The sequence below is a fragment of the Maylandia zebra genome, linkage group LG3 (assembly GCF_041146795.1).
Source record: "Maylandia zebra isolate NMK-2024a linkage group LG3, Mzebra_GT3a, whole genome shotgun sequence".
Lineage (NCBI taxonomy): Eukaryota > Metazoa > Chordata > Actinopteri > Cichliformes > Cichlidae > Maylandia > Maylandia zebra.
The window spans coordinates 10227818-10254345 of NC_135169.1; the positions used below are offsets into that span (position 1 = coordinate 10227818).

Genomic DNA, 26528 nt, shown 5'->3' on the forward strand with positions numbered 1-26528 from the left:
GGTAGTAATGGGTAGTACTACAGAAGTTTGAAAAGGTGACTGAGTGCTTAAGTCATGATGAAGGGAAAGGAGGGGTTTATCAGTTTTTGAGAAATACTGGACTCATCCAGTGGCTCTAAGGATTTGGAAGTGATGTAACAATAAACCCAGCAGAGGGCAGTAGTGCGACATCTTTGGATGCAAGTAAATCTCATTGATTTTGGCTCTTGTGATAATTTAGATTCTGAGGCTAATAAATGCTTGTCTTCCTTTTTAGTTTTATTGTCCTTGCTGATGTTTTCCATATTGATGCCTATAAACACATCGCTGTTTGCGTCTCCATCATCCTCTGTCCACTCTCTAACCCTCTGTGTGTGTGTGTGTCTCGCTCCCTCGCTGTCTGTGTCTTAGTCGTGTAAATGGACTGATTTATGGGGGGGCATATTTGGCATGCAGACTGGGGGGAGCCAGCTTGCACTGACCCGTTCCCATGTTCCTCTCTTTGTGTTTCATCCTACGTGTCCTATACTGCGCTTTATTTTTAGTCACACGTTTCATCTTCATGTTCACTTCATGTTTTATCTCGTCTCCTCTTTCTGTCTTGTTCCCATGTCTGTTCACTCCTGATACTTTTGATTCCTGGTGCTGTTCCTCCTGGAATCAAGTTTCCTTTTTCTTTGTACCATCCTTAAGTGCACTTTTTTAAAGGTGCTTTGTTGAGTTGTTGAAGCTAGGTTAAGAAGGGAGGTGAGGATCAGTGAGCAACAGAATGGCTTCATGCTGAGAAAGAGCTCTACAGATGTGATGTTTGAAGTGCATGTAGCAGAGTATCTGAGTATGCTCCGAAGAGAAGAGGAATAAAAAGTCAACAAAAGCAAGACAGAATATATGTGTGAATGAGAAGGAGACATACAGGGTGCAGTAATAATTCACCTGTATGTCTTACAATATAAAGCACCAGGGGCAGTTGTTAAATATTTAAACATATATATAAATACAATTGAATTCAATTTAAATTGAGATCAATTAATCTATGAGTAGCCGATGTTTAAATCCAGTGTTGTAAAAATAACTACCCGTCCCAGAGCTTGTCAAACCTGGTCAGCCATCAAAACAATGTCAGCCTTGTTGGCTGACATTGTTCTCTAGCTCACAATGGTTCCTTGTCACAGCTGATCCTTGTGCAGCTGTGACATATACAGAACCTCTTCATAAATAAATATTACTTTAAGAATGATAACTATAATCTGTTTGTTTTCTTCCAGAGCCTGGACCATGGGGAGCTCCTTTACAATACATAATAAGACTCCCTATGCCTTTCACTACTCTAGTGTGGGTAGAGGGGTAAGTTAGAAAACAGTATATAAAACGATTTTACCATTGTGATGTTATGCGTCTCTATATGCCCACCCTTCTCTGTTTACAGGGTGTTCGTACAGTGCACGGCCATAGCACAGGAAAGTACTTACATCCAATACCTCCATTCAATTCTGAGGGCCTCCGTTTTAGATATGGAGATCACTCAGAGTGGGACCTCAGGTGTGCAGGTCACAGTGCTCCGTACACCTTAAGAGAAAGCGATGACGGTGGAAAAATTGAACTGGTCAATGGAAGACTGAATGTCATTGCTGACTGCTGTGCAAACTTTGGTATGTATGAGTAATAAGTGCCTGGTTGTGTGTTTGCACATGTTGGAGACACTCATTTGAAATTTAAGAGGAAAGGCTGAAGATTTGTTAATACGACTATTTAGGTTTTATCACCTAAACCTAACCAATCATTTTGCCTAAACGAATGTCTGAACAGTTTTTACATGAATATAATAATAATATAACGTTAAGCACCAAAACTTGACACAAGAATCAGATAATTCCCTAAAAAATGAACAAATGAAATTACAAGTTTACAGCGCTGGACCTTTGCGTGATATAATAGTCTGCCTCACATTTCCCCATGGGGATCAATAAAGTATACATTATTATTATTATTATCAAAGATAACCTTGAAACTGGCCTTACTGGCTTGTATAGTGAGACAATAACAAAGATTGTTATGGCTGTCTTCTCCCAACACAAACGTGGCAGTTTGCTCCGAATCCTCCTTGTTCAAGCCACGTCCGCTTACTTCCTCGACCTCCTATCTGCTCTTTTTCCTGGACTCAGAGAGACATGGACACAAAAACACCCTGCACAGCCTTGATTATCTAATGTTTTTATTCATTGTTCTTCTGCTTATTTTAGGTCTGGTTCAGGATATCTTGTTCGGACTCTCTGACACAGAGACCTATTATAAACGCTGTCAGTGTGTGTGGGCGTGTTGCAAAATATTTAATAGAAAAAAGAAAAATGTTCAACCCTAACAGTCCCTCCTTTTACATGTATTTTACATGTGAACAAAAGAGCATGTGTCTCGTTCAGCCTGCCATCCTACAGGTTACCTTCTAGTGTGATACTTATTTTGTGTTATATAAATAAAACTGAATTGAATTCAACTGAATAGAACACAGCAGAGTGCAGCTCGTGGTAGAGACCAGTTTACAAGTTCAAATAAATCTTTATTGTTTTACTACTTTAAAGCAAACTTCGTTAACTATAAGAGTCATTCATTTCCCTGCAGGAAGAATTGATGACCAGAAACAAGAGTATGAGAGATGCCAACAACAGAAGAAACGCAGGAAAATAGAAGATGAGACGAGGCGGCAGGCAGCGCTGGACCGGAAGAGGACAATCCAAGAGCAGATTGAAAAGGAGAATAAAAAACTGAGGGAACTGCTTTCTGAAGCACACGACAGGCTTCAGCTGGAGCTAAACCTCAAAGCCCAGGAGCATTACCACCAGCAGCACTCTCAAGTCCTGCATGAGCTTGTGGCGGAGGAGCACGGAATAGCAAGGGATGAGGTAGGGTTGTAAGCTAACATCTTAATCTTTTTGGAAATGTAAATGTAACCCATGTAAATGCATTTGAAACAAGGGTGAGTTAGGTGGGGCGTGCAGGTATTTGAAGTTTTTGATTTTAAACCAATGATCGTCAGGACCAGGTCAGGTGATTGCGAAAATGGCCCATGGTTAAAATGTCTTTATTGTAACCACTGGGTATAGGTATAGCTTGCCATGGAAATATTAAGCTCTCTGCAAATGTATGTGGGGGGAGGGTTTATATACAAAAGGTAGAGAAGTAGAAGCTGATAGCAGGAGTTTCTTTTGGATTTCACAAGAAGGATGTCGAACAAAATTATTCCAAAAACATGCTAAGAAAATTATTGCCGCAAAATGTAGCAGCACCATGGATTTTTTTCCACAAAGCTGTAAGGTCATCCACTGCAAATCCAAGACTGTTTTAAACTCAGCGTCAACGTCTCCCCACACACCAAAGAAAAGGTTAAATAAAGCAGCTGTGAAATGAGCTACAACAACTATTGGCCAAAACACAGAAAAATGGCACGCATAAATCTGATTCCATGTTAATGTTTATCGAACCCAAAATATATTAAGGACTTATATTATTAGTATACTATCATAATATCAGTAGTATACTGATATTATTATAAGTATATTTGTTGTCCTCTTTTGTGACTGGTTCAGTGAATTTTGGTAGGTGCATGAAGAAACTTAATAATAATAATACTAACAACAATAATAATAACAATAACATTGTGATTCTGTCTAGAAAGGTGCTATAGAAACACAAAGTGCTGCACATTAGATACAAGTCATAAAAAAGTTTAACAGACAATATAAAGCAGGCAAAAAATGACCAAAAGCAGTTTTAAAAAGGCAAGTTTTGAGTTGTTTTTAAAAAACAACTTCTGAGTCCACAGTTCTTAAGGTTTAGGGAGACAGTTCCACAGTCTCGGGGCCACAGTGACAAAAGCTGTATGACCATTAGTTCTCATCTTAGTCTGTTTTATAGCAAGTAAGCCCTGATCAGATGATCTCAGGGACCTGCTAAGGACATAGGGCTGTAGAAGATCAGAGATTTATGCTTGTGCCCGTCCGTGGAATGAGATGCCATGTTTTTTTTTTTATAAATAGGCATGATGTATCCCCCAGTCTAACAGAAAAGCTTTGGTTGGACAGGTAGGATTTAAACCATTCAAATCCTATGATCTACAGCAGGGGTCACCAACTCCAGGCCTGGAGGGCCGATGTCCTGCAGGTTTTAGATGTGTCCTTGATCCAACACAGATGAATTAAATGTATGAATTACCTCCACAACATGTCTTGAAGTTCTCCAGAGGCCTGGTAATGAACTAATCATTGGATTCAGGTGTGTTGACCCAGGGTGAGATCTAAAACATGCAGGACACCGGCCCTAAGGACTGGAGTTGGTGACCCCTGATCTACGATATCAAAGGCAGCACTGAGGTCTAATAGTATTAACATGGCAAATTCTCCCCAGTCAGTAAAAGTTAAAAGGTCATTCAAAACTTTTAAAAGAGCAGTTTTAGTGCTGTGGTGCACTTTGAAACCAGACGGGAATACTTCACCAATTTATTTATCTAGAAAGCTGACAGAAGACAACTTTCTCCAGGACTTTAGAAAGAAATTGGTCTGTAGTTGGATAAAACTGCTGGATCCAGGTTTGGCTTTTTAAGAATAGGTTCCACCACAGCATGTTTGAAGTCAGCAAGGACACACCCAGACTGAAGACTGCTATTGACAATAGAAAGCAAACTCGTACCCACAGTTTCAAACACATCTTTCTGTAAATTGGATGGAACAATATCCAAAGTACATCTTGTGAGTTTCAAGTTGTTGACCACTTCACTCAGTAATGAAAAGGACACAGTCTCAAAATGGTCAAATGCAACTGAAGCTGGTGTGTGAACAGATGGGTCGGTAGCAGGAGGGACAATATGAGACCTGATATCCACAGTCCTATTAATGAAGAATTTCATTAAGTTTTCACATGTTGCTTTCGATGCCACATGGGGAGCAGCAGTAGGCGGATTAAGAACAGAGTTAATAATGCTGAATAAAATATGAGGTTTGTGACAATTATTAGACACAATCTTAGAGAAATACTTTGTTTTTGCTGCTCTTACGGCCTTTTGATAATTTAACGAGTAAGTACATGAAACGATACCCGAAGTCTGTCCTTTTTCCATTTTTGCTCAGCTGTTCTACACACCTGTCTGAGTTCTTGGTAGCATTATTCAACCAAGGCTGGGTTTTAGGTTTTAGACACCTGGTATTGACGGGAGCAATGGAATCGAGTATTTCCAAGCAGGTTGAATTAAACAGAAAAGGTAGGCAATCAGTGGTCAATTGAGTGGAATCATTAGAAAGTAAGGCATGATTAGACTTTTTATAAGAACAAACAAAACGATCAGCTGTATCTGAGGTAATCATGCGAGATCGGTATTTGGGTACATCAGGTCTAACAGACTGACATGAAAAAGGGAAATATTACAGGCATGTGGTCAGAGAAATTAATGTTGCAGATCTCAGTGTCACAGAGAGTCAGGCCACTAGACAGTACGAGGTCCAAGGTATGCCCATGTTCGGGTGTTGGGCCTTTAACTGACTGAACAAAATTAAAAGAGTCTATAAGATTTAAGAAGTCATTAGTCAGCGGTGTATTTAAGCAGCAAATGTGGATATTAAAATCCCCTACAATTAAAACACTGCCATACCTTGGCATAATTCCTGCCTAGAATTCAGAGAAGTACTTGATAAAATTCTTATTGTACTTCAGTGGTCGGTACACCAGTGCACACAGCACCAGAGTGGACAGCTGAATTTCAAACAACTGCAGTTCAAAGCAAGGATAAGCACCCGCTGTCAGCTACTGACAGTTGAAACAGTTTTTATAAAAAACCCTCCACCCTGGCCGGTAGTCTGAGGCGAGTTGAGATAGTTACAGTCTGGAGGGATAAGTTCAGAAAGTGGGCTCAAGTCACCCAAGTTTAGCCAAGTCTCTGTCACCAGAAGAAAATCCAAGCGACGACCGGTGAAGAAGTCATTCAAAATAAAGGTCTTGTTTGCTAGCAACCTAGCATTAACCAGAGCCAATCTAGCAAACACAGTCTTGCTAGCTGGCTGGGGTGATCGACCCAGAGGACAGAGATTCTGGTGATCCAGTCCCCCTCTGCGAAGGCGAGGGGACAGATGCCGTGATGCCGGACACTGAGATGCGGGGCCACTGGTACAATCCATCGGTGATCCGATTCCAGGGATCGCCAGGAGATTAACAACTTGGTGTCCGGGGCAAGTTTGTCCAGAAGAGCGCGAGGATTAGTCATCCGTGATGCAGCTATGTAGGTTTTAAATTTTACCAATATACCACCCCGTTTCCCTTGCCTTCTGTGGCATTTCTTCCTGGAGGTATGGCAGGGTGAATTGCAGCAGAGGAACAGTGGTACAGTCTCTAACACAGGTGGAATGCAAAAATCCTCGCATCCTGGGGCCAGTCAGGACTTCTCTTCAAAAGTGGCTCGGATATTTAGTAGTGATTGAAAGTCATAAACCAGAAGAGCAGAGACATTTTGAAGAAAACAGGGGTTGATAAAGTTAGCAAAAACAAAATGGGTAAAATCTGATGGCAAGCTGCACACACAGGCGCCATCTTGAAAAGGGCGAGAGAAAATAGGGTTTAACTTAGCCACATTTCTTTAATGATAAAAACAAGATTGAACCAGAGATTTTACATGCCCATTAAATGTGAGAGTCGAGCCCAAAGTAACACATAAATTCCTGATAGAGGATTTAACATACACCGAGAGAGGACCAAGGGCTTCCACTATCTGGGATAAAAATCTGTCCGGAGCGCATACGAGGACTTCAATTTTCCCCTCGTTGAGTTGAAGGAAGCTTGCAGCCATCCAACATTTGATGGAATCTAAGCAGTCATTCAGAAGCTGAAGCTTAGATAAATCCTGGGGCTTAAAAGAAATGTACAACTGAATTTCATCAGCATAACAGTGATAAGAAATGTCCTCAAAGGAGCCCATTATATGCTGAAGGGGGAGAAGATATATTAAAAACAATAAAAAAGAATAAAGGGCCCAAAACTGAACTTGTACTTTAGGAATCTGTGAGATCTCTGCTTTTACACAATGGCCATTTGCTGAGTTCGTGGCTTCGCTGTTTGTGTTGACATTTTGCAAAATTACATAACTGCTCTTTTGACTAATTGTTTGTTGTTGTTGCTGTGGTTGTAGAAATGGTTTATATGAGTTTTAGCTGCGATTCAGAGGTTTCTGTAGGGATGGGTATTGATAAGATTTTAACGATTCGGATTCCATTTTCGATTCTGTTTAACGATTCGATCCTTTATCGATTCTTTTTAAAAAGGAGAACACTAAGGTCGATTAGCTTAGAACTTTGTTTTATATCTTCTCTTTGAACAAGATAGAAATTTAGGAGTAACATGGCCTTACAAACCCAACAGTGAGATCTTAAGAGATCCAGCCTACGGCTCTTCAATGGGGTGTCACAGGGTCCCCAGGAAAACAATTGTAAATGTAAAATAATGAAATCAATATTCTTCGTAGCAATAACAAAGTATAACATAAATTATTCTGTAGCAATTACACAAGAATATCCAGTAATGTCCCTGCTTACAATTAAACACATTCACTTACTGAAAATCATCTGCTGTGGCAAACGGCTGCAAGCCTTTGACCACAAACTGAGTCTCTGCTCGGTGACGTTCGTCTATCCCGGCCTAAAAGGAGACGCTGCCGGCAGACTGCAGCGAGAACTGCCAGCATCTGAGCCAGACTCTGTCTCATCATGGTCACTAAACGCACAGTAATGTCAGGTTTTGTAATAAGGCAGATCGCGCTAACATAATATGCACTGTTAGTTGATTATTTACCTGCCGCATTAACGGGAGAGGACGTGCAAACGTTACCGAGTCCGGAGCGGAATTAAAAACACGACATTCATTTACGGTCATCGCGTGTTTTGTGAGCAAATGCTTTTGCATATTCGTAGTGTTTCCTCCCTTAAATGAAATATCTACTTTGCAAGTTGCCCTGTTGTCATCCGTTCTCATAAAGTATAATCAAACTTTTGAGCGTTTGAGCCGCTTAGGCGCCGTGTTTCCTGCCAGGTAAACGTGGGGACGTCATTCAGGGCGACTGGAATCGATAAGGGAATCGTTTGCAAAAATGCCAAACGATTCCAAGGAATTGAAACAGTGGGAACCGGTTCTCAACAAGAACTGGGTTTCGATACCCATCCCTAGGTTTCTGTGGATACCACACATGCTGGCATTTACATAAAAAACCTGACTTCGGTGAGGCTTAAACTGCAGCTCACCTCCTTTGCCTTCAGTACCGGGGGCACTGGGGCTCAAGACATATTGCGATATATATTGTATATCACAATGTTAAATTTTCCTCACATCAAACAGCCCTCATCACAGGTTACAAAAGATCTCTTGTTCTCTACTTTGAGGTCTAGCAGGATGAGCACAGACATGAGTCCACTGTCAGGGGTCGATACTGTTGACCATAATATCCTATTAGAGCAATTAGAGCACGCTGCAGGTATTACAGGTACTGCACTGCAGTGGTTTGTATCATATCTATCTAATAGACTCCAAATTTGTGCATGTAAATGGAGAGTCCTCTTCACACACTGAGGTTAATTATGGAGTTCCACAGGGTTCAGTGCTAGGACCAATTCTGTTTACATTATACATGCTTCCCATAGGCAGTATCATTAGAAGGCATAGCATACATTTTCACTGCTATTCAGATGGGGTACTGCATGATATCCCATAATTACTGTTTTATTTTATTTTTGCTTTTCCTACATCTTAAAACTGACCTCCTTTTAATACTAACATTATGGACAATTAAAAGTTACATAGGCTATAACACTGTACATAATATCAATGCTTCCAGTTTTGCTCACTGAGACTAATGTTATGCTCTGTGTTCCTTTTCAATACAGGTCACTGATGTTAATGACAAGTTTAAAGAACTATTATCAAAGTATGACATCAGAGAGGATCAAAATGTGAAGATTCCACTGAAAAACAGGATGAAAACTCTCCAAAATGAGCTGACATTACAATATTTTAAAGAGCACCACATCCCCACTTCATTACAGTGGGCTTTGGATCAGGCTACTGGATATGTGAACCTGTCTCTGACTGAGCGGTTCAACATTCTGAAGTCAGTTGTGAAGTTGACCTTAGATGGTGACTCTGATATTAAATGTTTCCTCACGACTGGACAAGACAGGAAGACTGAGTTCCTCTTCAATTTGCAGGAACAGCTACAAGCTAAAAATCCAACACTGGCCAGACAGGTGTTAGCAAATGTTCTGGATCTGTCCTCAAAGCTGACCCAATCATGTAAGGAGATCCTCTGTCACATAGTCTTCAACAACATCTGGACACCAAAAGAAATCAGGCTTTTCATTAGACAGACCTCGAGAGTGGATCAGGAAACAGTCGTAAAAATCCTCCACAAAGCGTGCACCTACAGGCTGAGCTGTAACGACGCTCTCTCTGCCCTGAAAAAGAAAAATCCTGTAGACTACATCCAACATTGTGTGGACAGAGCTGAGCATGACAAAGATGCTGACACACTATTGGCTGAACTGGAAGACAAAAACTATCCAGAGTGTGTCCTGTCACTCCTGCGAAAAGTCCTGACGTATATTGAAGAAGAGCTACCCAAATATGTAAGTAAGCCCATTAAGGCGAAGAAGATTGAAGATTGTAAAAAGATAATAAATTCTCTTGATTTTAACAATCATAAGATTGATGCTCTGAAGAAAGTCCTCATCATCGTATCCAGAGCTGTAAAGGAATGCACCGCCTTTACCACTCAAAGCGGTGAACAAGTTCAGGGCTACTTCCCAAGACTCAGTCAGCTGGCTTCACTGCTGCTGCTCCTGTTGCCACAGTCTGGGGATAAAAAAGGTAGTCTGTTGGAAATTGGCACCGGAGAGGGCAAAACTTGTATTTTAGCCATGTTTGCTACAATACAGGCCACACGAGGCGTAAAGGTGGACATTGTGACAAACTCTTCTTTGTTAGCAAGTCATGATCAGGATGAGTGGAGAAAATTATATGATGTGTTTGGTATTACATCATCCACGGTGCCTCCAACACACATCGATAACTGCTCTTTTAAAGATAATGACAAGCTGCTTGAGGATGCATACAGCCAGCAGGTTGTTTATGGTACAGTTGGTACCTTTGCAGCAGACATACTGAGGCAAGAGTATGAGAAGAAGACTACTCGAGGTCTGAGGGGGTTTGAATGTGTGGTAGCAGATGAGGTGGACTACATGACACTAGACTGTGGAGTGCAGGTCACATATCTGTCAGACCAAGCCCGTAGCCTAAGACACGTGGAGCAAGTCCTGGCAAGTATCTGGGCCATGATGTCTGCCTGCTGGCCAATAGAAATGTTTGAAACGGGGGAGATCAGGTGGGGAACCAGGATCCAGCACTTCCACAAGGCTGTAATGCAAGCAGTGGTTGGCTCAGAATCAGAAGATTTTTCAGCCGCTGACCTACTGATGCTTGGTGCACAGCTGGGGTTTTATTCACAGGAGGATGTGGATGAATTAAATAAAGCAGAGGGTCAGACACAAACAGAGACCGACAGCTTTAAGGATGCCAAGTGGACAGCCACAGAGAACATCATGGCCAACATTGGACTGGAAAAACAGTGTAAGCTTCTGAGACAACTTGAGACAAAAATAGAAAAGAATGTGTCTGTAGATTGTTACTCACTAATGGACAACAAAGCCAAACTTTACAGGAAGGACAGGTCTCATGGAGACCCTGACGTCAGCCTGCTTCTCCTGGAGAATGGCTGTGCCTGTGAAATCATGTCCGAGGAATCCCTCATCCAAGGAGCTGTGGACAAATTAAAATCAACAATTAAATATTCTGACCAGTGTTCTGTGAAATCATTGGATGAATGTAAGGGATTTATCATCGTCCCTTCATTTTTGAAAACTTACATTGAGAATCGGTTACCACTTTTTGCAGAGAACGCCTTAAAAGCCATCAGAATGACTCCGGGAAGAGAGTACATGATTGAAAAAGCACCTGAAGCTGACACTGGTGGTTTCAGTGATGCTGATAGTCATCAGTATGATGCCATAATTCCTGTGGACTTTGAGGCCAGTGGGATGTTGGAGAAAAACAAGCGATGGGGTGAGGGCCTACAACAGTTTCTGGAGATGAAGCACCAGCTGGCCATTTCACAGCTGTCCAATGTGACAAATTACATGTCCAATGTCCATTTCTTTAAAAGGTACCTCAATGGAAAAGGCATTTTTGGTGTTTCTGGGACACTTGGGGATGAAGCTGAGAAAGTATTTCTAGAACGGCATTACAAAACAGCAAGCTATGTCATTCCAGCTCACCGCCATACGAAGCTTGTTGAGTTGCCAGCAGTTCAGGTGAGTGGAGGCAGCACTCAGTGGATCCAGGTGATCTGTGAAACTGCACAGAGAGCTGCAGACAGAGGCCAAGTTGTTTTGATCATTTGTGAAGATGTCAACACTGCAGATGAGCTGAAGACAAAAATGGATCTTCCAGAAAGAGAAGCCAGTGAGATCACCATGTACACAATCAGTGAGAAGCACAACATTGAGAAACAAAACTTTAGCCAGGGAAACATTATAATTGCTACAAACCTCGGTGGCCGAGGTACAGACATTAATGTTCAGCAGGACGTAAATGAGTGTGGAGGTCTCTTTGTGCTCCTCTCATACTTTCCTAGAAGTCACCGTGTGGAGCAACAGGTCTTTGGACGCACTGCCCGGAAAGGAAACCCAGGGATGGTCCAGATGGTTCTCAACCAGAGCCATCTTGCACCAGCCTACCAAGGCCATTCCATCGAAACCATGAGACAGCTCAGAGAGGAGTATGAGCTCAGACATTTAGACAGCATGGAGAAATATAAGTGTGACATTGAAATTAAAGAAGCTCTCTTCTCCACATTTTGTGAATTTCTGTGTGACTTTGACAAGAATTACACGGTGGAAGAAAGGAGTGACCTGTCCAAGGTGAAACTGAAGGATGTTCCTGAATATTTTAAGATCCACCAGAACAAGTTTGACTATCAGACTGCACTGAATGCTTTGAAAGAATCTTGGGCTTTGTGGCTCATCCTTCATGAAGAGCACATCAGCAGACATGATAATATCAGCAAGTTGAGAGAAGACCTCACCAAAGACTTGAAGAAGACCGGTGACTTCCTTCTGCAGGGGACTAGCTGTAATTTCTATGATTACATCAAACAGGCAACAAGCAGAACTGACCTGCACTGCATGAACAAAACTAAATGTGACTTTGGAGCAAAGACTTACTGGCAGAAAGCTGCAGAGTGCGATCATTTCTACAGTGCTGTGGCGCTTTATAATCAAGCTTACATCACACTCAACCTCAGAAAAGGAGACTACATAGCTGAGGCAAAGAAATTATTGGAGGAAGCACAGTCTGCAGTGGATGTCTATCTCTCAGAATCAACAAATACGATGATGTTTTGTAATCTTTCAGTGATGAGTGCCTTTGTTCCACACCACACAAACAGCAACCTCCAGATCCAAATGCAAGCCAGGATGAATATCTTCAAATCTTGGAAAGGATACATTGAAAGTGCCTTGACAACTCTGAGACAGCTCGATGGCAGCAAAGGTGATGCAGAAGTAGAGAGTTCCAGTGTGTACCATCTTTCAAAAGATAAAGATTTAATCACCATCAACGAGCTGATGATGCTCTGTGAAAATGGCGTTAGCACAGTCTTTGAGGTTAAAAAGAAGCCCGAGTTCTGCTATGATGCCCTTGCTTGTTTTGTTCTTGGTGCCCTTCAAGTAGCAGCTGGTGTTCTTGTTTGTGCTCTGTCATGTGGTGGTGCCAGTCAGTTTGGACTTGGACTGACTTGTGAGGGGGTATCTGACATGATTGAAGGGATCAAGGGAATGATACAAGGAGGCTTTGACTGGGCTGAATGGGCAATCTCCAAGGCCATCACCATTGGATTGTCTCTGATCTCTGGTGGATTCAGCCGACAAAAGAAAGCCAGAAGTGCAGTGCAAAGTGGCACAAAAAGTCTGATCACAGGAGCAAAGAGTACATCTGTCTGTACAGTAAAACAGTGTTTTCTGAAGGTGGGAAAGTATGCAGTTCAGGAACTGGGGAAGCAAGGATTTATCAGTGATGTGACTCATACTGTTGAGAGGGAAACTGATGCTTTTTTCCAAAAGGTTCTGAAGGACGTCTTTGAGAAAAAAGTGTTTTCACTGATAAAAGCCAACCGTGAGCTGGATGAAGTTCTCACAAACTTCATTTGCTCAGGAATACCAAAGACTGCCCTGGAGAATGGGTCCAGTGAATTCAGAATTGACAAAGGGTGTGAGGAACAAATGCTTCAGTCAGTGGATCTGATAACAAGAGAAGTCATTCCTGCCCTGATGATGAATTGTACCATGGTTCTTAAGGTTCTTAATATACTTTCAGAAGTGTGTGGTGCTGTAACACAACAAACAGGAAGCCATCAAGGGTTGGATCTAATGGAAAAATCAGCTGAAAATGTACAAGTTAATGTACAAACACTGGATTCAATACCTACGGAGAAGGTCATTAACAACACTTTTGTTCCTCAGCTGTTGCAAAGCATGGAAAAACTACCCCAAGAAAGGAATGACCAGGATGGAAGACATGGTCTATCAGATGTGAAACGCTTTAAACATGAACTCATCAACATGATTGCAGAAAGTGCTTCAAGCTCTTATGTTGAGGCCTGTTTCAGACATATGACCTCCATCATGAGCAAAATATGCATGAGTCAAATAAACCATGCTGCTGGTGGTGCCGTTAGAAACATTCTCAGCAGTGTCGATGCCCAACGTTTCTGTGAAAACCACCTTTATAAGCATCATATGAAAAAGGCAATCCAAAGTTCACATGAGCTGTTGTCACAGTCTGAGAAGAGGGACTTGGAGTCTTACATAGAGAAAATTTCTGATGTTAACCACCCTGCTACAGCTTTGGACATCCATGTCCTCACACAAAGTGATGCTCTGGAAGGCAAAGGCATCAAACTGGTTACGGTGGATAACGATGGGAAGAAGCTTTCAGAAGACTATTTTCCAGGGAAGGAGGACTCAGCAGGTGATATAGTCCTCCAGCTGAAGAAGGAGCCAAAAAATCCAACACAGTGAGTGACAAATATTAATTATTTGAAATCATATAAGTTATCACTAAAATGTTTTATTCTAAAATCATCAGATATTGACAGGACCCTCATAAAGTTTCCACTTCACTGCTACTTTCAATTGTAACAAAGACTAAAAGCATTCATTTCAAGATGTTATAATCTCATAGGCTTTAAAAGCAATGTGCAATTTTAATGTTCGGTTTTATTAAATCTGGTTCTTGCCATTCTTTTACTGAATAGAGAGAACACGACTCAGTCAAAATATTTATAATCTTTTATTTAATCATCTTCCGGAAGAGAGAGACCTGCACAGCCCAAAGCCATTTTTCAGAACTCTAGCATTAGAAACCAAAAATGTGTATCATATAGGTGTTATTTTGTTGGTGTTATTTTATTTTGGTCCTTTGCACGTCACACATAGTTTCGATAAAAACAACTCCTTCTGTGTTACTAGTTCTGCTTTTTCTGTCTGGTTTCCTGTATTTTATTAACATGCCTCTGCAGCTCTGCTCTAAACTTCCTGTTTTTTAAACTTCCACTAACTTAAACCTCTGTTGCTAAGGCGACCTGTCACCCTCTGACCTGGTTCTCTCTCACAGCTGGCCTTGCTTTATACAAGCCTTTATTATTAAAATACATAAAACAATATAATCAGAAAATAAGCACTAAGAATATATATTTATTCCGTAACAGTTTAAATCCTTATAGTGGGTTACTTTAACATTCATGCAAAAAGTTTGGACACAACTTCTTATTTAATGGTTTTCTTTATTTGTATGGCTCTATACATTCTAGATTGTCACTGAAGGCATCATAACTATGAATGAACACATATGTAGTAAACACAAATTTGTGAAATAAGCTCAAACATGTTTTATATTTTAGATTCTTCTAAGTAGCCCCCCCCCCCCGCTTCGATTGGTGCTTTGCACACTATTGGCATTCTCTTGATGGACTTCATGAGGTCGTCACCTGATGAAATGTTCTTGAAAGGGGTTCTCAGAGATACTTAGCACTTGTTGGTCCTTTTGCCTTCACTCTGTGGTCCATCTCATCCCAAACCATCTCGACTTGGTTCATTACTCTCCTTCTTGGTTAAACAGCCCTTACACATCCTGAAGGTGTGTTCGGGGACATTGTTCTGTTGAAAAATAAATGATGGGATGCATGTCACTGCAGGATGCTGTGGTAGCCATGCTGGTTCAATGTGCCATCGCATCTCCTCCTCCATGCTTCACAGTCGGAACCATGCATGTAGAGACCAACAGTCTACCTTTTCTGCACAAAGACACAGCGAGTGGAACCAAAGATCTCAATTTTGGACTCATCAGACCAAAGTACAGATTTCCACTGGTCTAATGTCCATTCCTTGTGTTTCTTGGCCCAAAGAAATCTCTTCTGCTTGTTGCTTTTCCTTAGTCATGGTTTTGTAGCAGCTATTTGACCATAAAGGCCTGATTCACACAGTCTCCTCTGAACATGTAGAGATGAGTCTGTTACTGGAACTCTGTGGCATTTATCTGGACTCTAATCTGAGTTGCTGTTAACTTGTGATTTCTGAGGCTGGTGACTCAGATGAATGTATCCCCAGCAGTGATGGGAATAACGGCGTTACTTTTTTCAGTAACGAGTAATCTAACTAATTACTATTCCTATCGTTACAACGCCGTTACAGTTACTAACAAGAAAATGCGGTGTGGTCGTGTTACTATTTTTCAACAAACAGACGGTTGAAGCTGTGTTCAGCTTACCGCATCTTATATCAGTTGCACGAAAGTTGCTGTCTATGTAAGTAATCTGGGCGCTACAGCTTTAAGCAGCTGCGCGACCAATCAAAAAAAGATATGGCAACACGAAATTTGGTTGTTTAGGAATAGGGGGAAGTTTTAGGAGTGACGTGTTGTCTTGTGTAGTTAGTGTGTAGTGTTGTGGATAGTTTTGTGTTGTGTGTCAGAACAATGAGGTGAGTGATACACCTGCTGCTGTCAGACCTGCAGGTACAGGGCTCTAGAGTGCGACCAATTTGGTCGCAAATGCGACCAAATTTTTCAGTGGTGCGACTAAAAAAAAATAAATCTGGCTGCACCTGTATGACCAACTGTTCGGGTAGCAAAAAACAAAAAAACAAAAATCTGCACCCTTCCCTGTGGTCAACAACAGACACACATTTTGCCCCTATCGTGGACTAAACCAATCAGAGATAGTGAGGGGCGGGACCTCTCTGATTGGCCGTGGTCCAGTTGAAAGTGCAGGTGGAAGTGGGAGGTGAGTAGCTTGAATAAAGCGATATCAATTCATTAAATCCTGACTTTTAAATATAACTGTGTTTTGCCAGAATGCCAGATTCTCAGATTAAAGCTCACAAAACCATTTCAACAACAACCAAACAGCAAATGAGAGCAGGTACACGGACTCCACACAAAGACGTAAACACAGACATCAGAATCAGCTTTGTCTTTCTCGGCTTTCTCACCCGACGGCCCGCAGACGGACACGCTGTCAGAGCTCAGCGATCCTGATGCGTCCGGTCCGCGCTGTGATTACGTCTTTTTGCGCTGATTCTGAGCTGCAGGTTTTGTCTCTCCAACCAAAATTCACCGAGCTGAATTTTGCTGTTTTGCTTCCACGACTATTAAAATCACATCCATGCACATCTAGCTCTCTCTCTCTCTCTCTCTGTACTTCAAGAACAGTTTCTGTCTCCAATCTCTGTTTTCTGTGTTATTCATTTGCTTATTACCCACCAGTCTACCGTTGTTTACAGGCTGTGGCTGCTGTCTTTTTCTTTTCTTCACTTAAATGACCTCGGACAAGAAAGCCTGTTTTTTCTGTTGTTCAATACTGAAGAAATTTAAACTTTATATGCAGAACATTGTAGAATATTTTTAAGCTTATCTGCTACAAAAAGCCAGACCAGGAAAATCTCCGTCATGTTTTTCTGTTTTATTCTCAGTTACTTTCACACAAAGGCATCTGCTGTGATGTTCACAATGCTGATGAAGTCAGTGCTGATAAATGATCAGAATTATAATATTTCTGACTGTCTGAGGCTAAGTTGAATCGAATCGGGACTTTGAAAACCGGAGTCGAATGGATTATAGAAATCAGTGATGATACCCAGCCCTATGAGCAGCCTGGGCACGACAGAAGTGGATGTAGCTGTAATAGGAAAAGAACTATTGCTAACTTTTCTGTTAAGTTAAGGCCTGATCCTTCTGAAATTCATAGCCAGTGCTCTGACACGGTGTCATCAATCTTTGAATGCTGAAAAAGCACAGTGTATCCAGAAAAACACTTTATATTATATCAATTATTATAAAATTTGTGTGCGCCTAACTTTTGTGCCGGTACGCCTAACTTTTTAAAGTTAGGCGTACCGGTACGCCCATGGCAAAAAGTTAGTCTAGAGCCCTGAGGTATCAGGCTTGTCATGTTGTTTGCAAAAATTGTGCATATAATTTTAAAATTGTCAATTTATATTTGCATTTAAAGTTGTGAAATATGATTCATTAAACGTGTTTGTGGTTGTTACAGTAAAAAATAACTTTTTCTACTCTGATTTTATGTTTTTTCTCTGATTTTAGATCAATTGTGTTAATACAGTTTGTCAAACTGAAAGCATGACTGTAAATTCAGACACGTGAGGTTGTGCTGAAAAGCATGATACCAAACAAGGCAAAGGAAATAGTTTTTTTAAAGGTGAAATGTGGAGTGAAAATCAATAGTAGTTAAAAATGGCCAATTACACCCTGGACCCCAGAGGGTTAAACGTTTTTTTTTTAAGTAACGCAATAGTTACTTTTCAAGTAATTAATTATTTTTAGAATCTTGTAACTCAGCTACTTTTTTGAAGAAGTAACTAGTAGCTATAATTAATTACTTTTTCAAAGTAACTTGCCTGACACTGATCCAGTTGTGAAATAGGCCTGTCAGCTGTGCACCAACCTGAAATACACTGTGTGCACAATTATTAGGCAAGTTGTATTTCTGAGGATTAATTTCATTACGGATCAAGGACAGTGCTCTCGGTCAATCCAAAATAATAATGAACCTAAACTCAAATGCTTAAGAATGTAAAAGGGAATTTTTGTCTTTAAGAGAATATATATATATATATATATATATATATATATATATATATGTATATGTATATGTATATATGTGTATATATATATATATATATATATATATATATATATATATATATATATATATATGTATATATATATATATATATATATATATATATATATATATATGTATATGTATATATATGTGTATATATATATATATATATATGTATATATATATATATATATATATATGTATATATATATATATATATATATATATATATATATATATATATATATATATATATATATATATATATATATGTGTATGTGTGTATATATATATATATATATATATATATATATATATCCCCAATCCAACTGCACATATATATATATTTATGTGCAGAATTATTAAGCAACTAATTGAAAAAACTAACATTTTCCCATCTCACTAGTTTATTTGCAAATGTTAAAGTTAGAATAATAAAAGTACTCACAATCCACATATAAAAATTTCTGACATCTCAAAATAAAATAAAAATATCAGTGACCAATATAGCCAGCAACTTTGTTCATGATTTCTCTGAGTTCTTGGCTGAAATAATGCCAAAGTAGGACAAAGTTTAATATTGGGTGATATTCATGTGTGTTGTCCTACTAAACCACTGGCAAAGGACTTTTTAAACCTACTTGATGCTTTTAATGTGTTGCAGTCTGTCACTGATCCCACTCATAAACGTGGACACACTCTGGTGTTGTCTCATGGTTTACCTGTTTATAATCTTCAAATTTATGATGTCGTCTTTTCTGAGCCTGTATTGTTTGAAACTTCTCTTCCCTGTAATGTCATTACTTGTGTCCTCCTACTGCTTCTCGCATGTTTAAACCATCAAGTGCCGCCCAGTTTTCTACCCCTTTAATAAGGCCTTTAATGTTGAATCAGAGCTCTCAGCTTGTGCTGACACTGAGGAGCTGACTGCAAAGTTTTTCTCTACTTGTGAAAACATTCTGGACACTGTTGCTCCTCTGAAGGTCAGGCGGCCTAAATCGCAATCTTAGCCGTGGCTGAACGACATCATTCTGCAGAAAAGCAGAACGCAAATGGGAAAAGACAAGCTACAAGGGTCTTATGATATCTTAAGAGATCGCTGGCATAAATATCAGAAAACTGTTAAGAACCAGATATCTGCAGGTGTTATTAACCACAGCCATATGCCCCGTGTCTTATTTAGTATTTTAAGCTCTGTTCTTAACCCCCCCCCCCCCCCCCCCCAATCCAACTGTACACAAGCTTCTGCTGAAACTTGTGAAGCTTTTTTAAATGTCTTTGTGGACAAGATTTTAACTATTCGAGCACATATTTGACCCCATCTTATGACCCTTCTGTTATTTTTACGCCTTTAGCAGTTTTTAGCCACTTTGAACCCGTGTCTCTGTCGTATCTGGTAAAATTGTCACCCAAATCAAGTCTGGCTCTCCCACTGATGTCCTTCCCCCTCTCTTTTTAAAGAAGTTTGGGACACTATTGGACCTTATATTCAAAGGCTTATAAACAGCAGCCTGACTTTAGGCCATGTACCTGTAACTTTTAAACAGGCAGGGGTCCAGCCTCTGCTGAAACGCCCTGGCTTGGATGCCTCTTTGTTGTGTAATTTCAGGCCTATTTCAAAGATGGTAAATGGCCTGTATTTGTATAGCGCTTTACATAGTCCCTAAGGACTCCAAAGCGCTTTACATAGTCCCTAAGGACTCCAAAGCGCTTTACACGTTCAGGCATCCACACATCCACACACTGGTGATGGCAGCTACATTGTAGCCACAGCCACCCTGGGGCGCACTGACAGAGGCGAGGCTGCCGGACACTGGCGCCACCGGGCCCTCTGACCACCACCAGTAGGCAACGGGTGAAGTGTCTTGCCCAAGGACACAACGACCGAGACTGTCCAAGCCGGGGCTCGAACCGGCAACCTTCCAATTACAAGACAAACTCCCATCTCTTGAGCCACGATTGCTTCCTTTTGTCTCCAAAATTTTGGAAAAGTAGTGTCCTCACATCTGCAGACTTTTTTAAACAGTCAGATTATTTTTGAGGTATTTCAATCAGGTTTGAAAGCACTTCACAGCACAGAGTCTGCACTTCTGAGAGTTTTTAATGATATTTTACTAACTGCTGACTCTGGGAAGTCTGTCTTACTTGTGCTTTTGGATTAGGGCTGGGTATCATCGCTGATTTCTAGAATCGATTCGATCCACAATTCGATTTGATTCAATTCGATTTGAATCTGGGAAGTTTTGACAGTCAGAAATATTATAATTCAGATCAGTACATTTACATATTTTTGTATCTATAAAAAGGAAGCTGACACTTTCGAGACTTTATCACAGGTGTGAGCGCCACAGCAGAGGCCTTTGTGTCAAAGTAGCTGAGGATAAAACACAGAAAAACATGAAGGTGATTTTCCTGTTCTGGATTTTATAAAAATATTCTGCAGTACATCAAAAACGAAAGAAAACCATTAATCAGCACATGAACATTACCTCTGACGTTACAGCAGTTTTATTAGAGACACAGCGTTTTGTAAAATTGTAAAAAGTTTAAATTTGTTCAGTATTGAACAGCAGAAATGAGGTTTTCTTTTCAGAAGAATGTAAAAGAGAAAAAAACAGCGGCCGACAGCCTGTAAGCAACAGTTGACTTGTGCGTAACAAGCAAGCGAATAATGAAGAAAACAGATTTTTAGACGGGAAACTGTTCTTCAAGTACAGAGAGAGAGAGAGAGAGCTGTGCATGACGTGTGATTTCATCCTGGTGGAAGCAAAACAGTGAAAGTCAGAGTGAATTCATGACGATGTTTATGTGAAGCGTAGTTTGGATCTTCTTTTGCTGCTGGTTCGGTCAATATTGTTGGAGAGACATCAAACTAACAGCTTTAGAATCAGCGCATAAAGGGCGTGAACACAAAGCTCGACCCGCCGACAGATCAGAATCAGCGAGCTGTCGGCTTTCAACCCCGACCGTGTCCGTGCCGTCGGGTGAAAAAGGCGACATCTCACTGATCCTGATCCGCGGCTCCGCACTTTGTGTTTAAGTCTTTGTGCAGAAGCCGTGTACCTGCTCTCATTTACTGTTTTAGCTGTTTGGTGGTTGTTGAAATTTTGTGAGGTTTAACCTGAGATTCTGGCATTTTGGGGAAAATAAATTGATATTAAAAAATCGATTCAGGATTTTAATGAATCGATTTTACGTTATCCAAGCCAGAATCGATTTTAATCGATAAATCGATTTTCAAAACCCACATCTATTTTGGATCTCACAGCAGGTTTTGATAGAGTAGTTCACATCATTTTCATTTCTCGCTTAGAACATCATGTTGGAATTAGAGGCACTGCCTTGGAGTGGTTCAAGTCAGACCTGTCTGACAGAAGTTTCTCTGTCTCACTTGGTAAATTTTATTCATCTTCCGCCCCCCTCCAATGTGGATTATCTCAAGAATTCATCCTCCGGCCCCTGCTTTTTAGTATTTATTTACTTCCCCTTGGCCATATAATTAAAACCCTTCCTGAGCCCTGGGACCATTTTTGTACATTTTAGTTTTTCAGTTACAAGCCATTTGCACTGTGTTGAATGGAATATAGCCAAATTCTCTAAAAAAAAGTTTGGCATAATTTCATTTCACAATTCAAGTCTGACTTCCTTAAATTAGCTTCAGTGGCTAAGCTAACAATACACATCCTCTTAGAGCCCTGGGGACCATTTTTGGCCCATTGACTTCCATTATAAACGCTATTTTTCACTGCAGAATTATTACCGTTAATGTCTTGGTGATTACTCATGTCTCCGTCTCGTTTTGGTCTATGAGCCTTAGAGTTGTAATTTTTTTATTTGTCCACCGGGTGGCGCCCTTGCTCCACATTTGATCCCTGCTGGAAAACAGCGGGCTGCTTGGATAGACCTGCGGGAAACGAAGCCTCATTTCCGGCGTGCAGCAGCGGCTTCGCCCGCTGATCGGGCGGGACCATTTTTCGGTCCCTAGGACCGTTAGAGGGTGCTTTTTTTTTTTTTAGTCAACAGGAAATGACGTATTTGTTGTCACGTGGTATCGGACGTGTGGGCTGGAAAAAGCAGTCCCCGGTGATCGTGCCCCGGTGATCGTCGCGACTTACCCCGGCAACATGCACTTATTTCGGCCTAGAGGAGGAGCATTTGCCGCCTGGAGACCATTTTCTGGTCCTGAAAAAAAAAATAAAAGGCGATCGAAATGACTGTTGGTGCCAAACTTTAGTCCATCTAAAGGCCTAATTATAATAACAATTGAATATTACCTCAAATGTTTTTTTTGGAAAATATTCAAGTTTTATGTTTTTTGGGGCAAAAAAGCAGTGCGCTCATGTGACGAAACCGGGATATAAAGGGTTAAAATCCGCGAAATGTAATTAAAACTTGACATGAATATTTCAAGGAGAAGTAGGTCTAAAAGATTGGCTAATTTAAAGTGGAATAAAATATTAATATATAAATTTTTTATAGCACTTTTTTGGGCGTGGTCGATTAGGACCGATAGTGTGTGCATTTTATGAAATGCGCTCCTGCAAAAAAAATAAAAGGCGATCGAAATGACTGTTGGTGCCAATCTTTGCTCCATCTAAAGGCCTAATTATAATAACAAACAAATATTACTTCAAATGTTTTTTTTGGAAAATATTTAGTTTTTTGTTTTTTGGGGCTAAAAAAACAGGGCGCTCATGTAATAAAACTGGGATTTAAAGGGTTAAAACAATGAAAATATAATTAAAACTTTATATGAATATTTCAGGGAGAAGTAGTTTTAAAAGACTGACCAATTTAAAGTGGAAAAAAATATGAATATATAATCTTTTTATTGCACTTTTGGGGCGGGACCATTTTTGGTCCCCAGGGCTCTAAAGGGATGCATTTTTAAGGGTCAGCGAAGGGTTAATTAAAGTATCAACAAAATTAGCCTTCCTTTTGGCAAGAAACTAATTCAGGATCCATGGACTAATAGCACCCGTATTCACAGGAAATTAATTATTTAATGATTTTCCTGTCACCAGATACGTTTTCTCCATTACTGACCTTTGTTGTATATCACCAATTTTTCAAAAGTTTAAAAGTGAAATGTTTAAATCATTAGCTCCTAGCATTATTGTACATGAAATACTGCATACTGTTGTATTTTAGTAGACTTGAGCTACACAAAGTTAGAAAATATGTGATCCAGCACAGTTTTTACACTAACAAACTGCTGTTGTGGATTAGAATAGCCTGGAGAATAGCTTGCTGTGAATTGCGGGTAGATTTGTTAAAGTTCTAACTGTTTTCCTATGTTCTGTTGAATGTTTAATTGATTGAGTTGATTCTTTAATCTTTTTATTTAAACAGGACAGAGGGATCCTTCTCAGACATGACTGAGGGGATCTGGGGTGAACGGAGCCAATGCAGTGGTCACTTTGAAATCCTGCGCCCAGATGGCACCGTGATCCCTGTAAATTCAGAGGGTCAGAACTGCCTCTATCATGCTGTTGTCCAGGCAACCTGGAAAGACCAAGGTGATATGAGAAATGAGGCAGTTATCCTCAGGAATGAAATCAAACATACTGTAAGTATTTGATCATCAGTTGACACATTCAGAAAAATTAGTGTTATTCATGAATAAAAACAGAGGTTTTCTAGTCAAGAAAATATATATATATATAAATCTTATTCATGTACCACGAAGCAGGTTTAACCACAGTCTAAGCTTGAAGTCTATTTAGAAAAACATGTCTTCAGACTTTGTGAGTCATTTTTAAGTATGTTATAAATGTGGCCCCTCCCTACTTGTGTGATTTACTTCACAGTGCTGCTCCCTCTCGTTCCTTTAAATCTTTGTCCTCCATTCACCTTATTGTTCCCTCTGCTCGTCTCACCATTATGGAGAACAAACCTTTTAGCCACTCTGCTTCCTGACTTTGGAATTCACTTCCTTCTGATATCAGGAATACTAGCTCTCTTGCCTTATTCAGATTTAAACCCACCAGTTTAAACGGGCTAACTCTCTTTAACATTGACTCCAATTCTTGTCTAATGCTGTTTTTTTTTTTATCCTTTATACTGTTTCTTTTCTTTGTACAGTTTCCTTGGGTTTCAGAAAGGTGCCCACAAATAAAATGTATTATTATTATTTAAAAGGCCACGAGGACCATAAAAACAGAGAAACACACAGTACACTAAGATTTTAGTGTATAAAAGTAAAATCTTTTTAGAACCACAACTTTAAACACAAACATAAAACACGACAGGAGCTGCTGCAACTCTCACAGCTGTTCCCCATGACTTGTAAAGTGCTCACTGGCTCATCCAGGTGTGTTTAGACAGGTGAGTCGAGGACGGAAGAATGTTTCCAACTCTAAATCTGGACTGGTACACAAACTGGGCTGGAGCTGGTCCAGGATGAGTCCCCCGTGGTCTTCTTGACATGTGATGTCAGTGCCACAGGTCTGTAGTGCTTAGGGCCACTGGGGTGTCATGTCTTTGGCAAAGGCACGAGTCATGACCTCTTGCATGCACCCTTTGTAGATTCAGGCTCATCCTGAAGATGTGGTCGAACACCCAGAGAGCTGAAACAACCTTTGAGAACACCGACACTCATGGCATCAGAGTCTTTTTCACCTCCTCCCCATTGCAGGCTCTATGGACCCTCTTCCTTAACTTGTTTGGATGGATTAGTGCTTGAATAACACTTCACAGTCTCTGTAGGAATGACAGGTATTGATGTCATCCATGATTAGCTCTGTGAGCCCGTCAGTGTCTCTTCCTGAAACACATTTCCTGCCAGCCCCTTTTTTAAGTCAACCTTTTTCAGGCTACTAAGATCACCATGACCTGGATGACTATGAATCTCAGTGCAGCTGATCACATGGGAAACTGTAAAAGATTAAAGGGATTTACATGTTGTCATGTCCAAATATCCTTAACAACACCCAGTCTTGTCCTGTGATCAGTAACGTTGGATCATGCACTTTGCCACTGCGTCTTTCTGTCCTCGGTTTAATACTAAAATGCTGGGTCACACACAAATCTCACACTGAAAACCTCAGTTAAGACCCCTTTCTGAGTATTAGAGGACTGCACACCTGAAAGCTAGCTGACTTATACCTGGTGATGTATTTATTTTCAGTGCGTCATTTCTATGCACACTCACATAGACTGTACTGTGCACACAGTATAGGATGTATACGCATGAATAACTTTGCTGCTGAGGTAACTCGTCTCCTCTGCTCTCTGATCTCCACTCAGCTTCAACAAAACTTACCGAGATACTTGGAAGTTTTGAAGCTGCAGAAAGAATTTGAAGAAACATGTACGTCCCCTGGAAGATATTACATCTGTGGAGGAACAGGGGAAGAAGTAAAAGATGAAATTATCAACGCCTGGGGGAATATATATAAACACAAAAAGTGGGAGATTCAAGATCTAAGAGTTATGAAATCCGGTCTTGGTTTGGTTGGAAAGCATTCTGTGTAAGTATCTTTAAGCAAAGCATTTAATGTATGAATTAGTATATATTACAGTTGCAGTGAAGATAAATGCTAAAACATACACATAGATGATGATTTGCTGTTAGGACTGTCACAGTGGTCTAGTGGGTGCACTAGAGGCTGCACTGCTGGCAGCCTGAATGATAAATTGTTCCTGTGTGGCTTCTCTCAAGCTGGTCTGTCTCTCTTAGTTAGTTTTGCTGTATGTTCAGGGTTAACCTGCCTCTTGCACACTGCCAGCTGGGACAGCCATGATTGGTGGTTCTGTATTGGTTATGACATCAATAGACAAAATGTGACATGATATTTAGTCCTGACATGAATGTAACCTTGTCATTAATATTTTCTAAAGGTTAAAAGAGATAACAAAAAATATCAAGGAAGGGAAGTTGGAAATAAATGATTTCTCTCCTCATTGGAAAAATGATTCAGATGGACAGCATTCTGTGTAAGTATCTTTAAGCAAAGCATTTAATGTATGAATTAGTATATATTACAGTTGCAGTGAAGATAAATGCTAAAACATACACATAGATGATGATTTACTGTTATGACTGTCACAGTAGTGCTAAGCACTGCTGGCAGCCTAAATGATAAATTGTCCCTGTTCCTGTGTGGCTTCTCTCCAGCTTTCTGTCTCCTTGAGTTAGTTTTACTGTATGTTCAGGATGTAACCTGCCTCTTGCATACTGTCAGCCATGATGTGTGGTTCTGTACTGGTTATGACATGAAAGGACAAACTGTGACATGATATTTAGTCCTGACATGAATGTAATCTTGTCATTAAT

The 26528-nt window shown here is 40.3% G+C and overlaps 4 protein-coding genes across 4 annotated transcripts in view; 2 read left to right on the forward strand and 2 right to left on the reverse strand.

Annotated features, from left to right (window-relative positions):
* Nucleotides 1-26528, reverse strand: part of LOC143416657 (uncharacterized) — a 376067-nt gene that overhangs the window by 135641 nt on the left and 213898 nt on the right. The gene's annotated exons all lie outside the window — the stretch shown is intronic.
* Nucleotides 1-26528, reverse strand: part of LOC106676470 (uncharacterized) — a 234236-nt gene that overhangs the window by 51291 nt on the left and 156417 nt on the right. The gene's annotated exons all lie outside the window — the stretch shown is intronic.
* The window catches only part of LOC143414035 (CD226 antigen-like), a 35156-nt gene that overhangs the window by 5877 nt on the left and 2751 nt on the right, over nt 1-26528 (forward strand). The window lies entirely within an intron of this gene.
* Nucleotides 1251-25726, forward strand: LOC143414038 (uncharacterized). Its single transcript, XM_076877671.1, has 6 exons — nt 1251-1323; nt 1406-1628; nt 2596-2876; nt 8886-14125; nt 23603-23819; nt 25499-25726. Exons 1-6 carry the CDS (start codon nt 1255-1257, stop codon nt 25724-25726), a joined length of 6258 nt encoding a protein of 2085 aa, XP_076733786.1. The 5' UTR covers nt 1251-1254.

Coding starts and splice junctions, on each gene's coding strand:
- LOC143414038 (XM_076877671.1), top strand. CDS start 1,255: ATGGGGAGCTCCTTTACAATACATAATAAGACTCCCTATGCCTTTCAC. Junction 1,324..1,405: donor ACTCTAGTGTGGGTAGAGGG/GTAAGTTAGAAA, acceptor CTCTGTTTACAG/GGTGTTCGTACAGTGCACGG. Junction 23,820..25,498: donor GGAATGAAATCAAACATACT/GTAAGTATTTGA, acceptor ATCTCCACTCAG/CTTCAACAAAACTTACCGAG.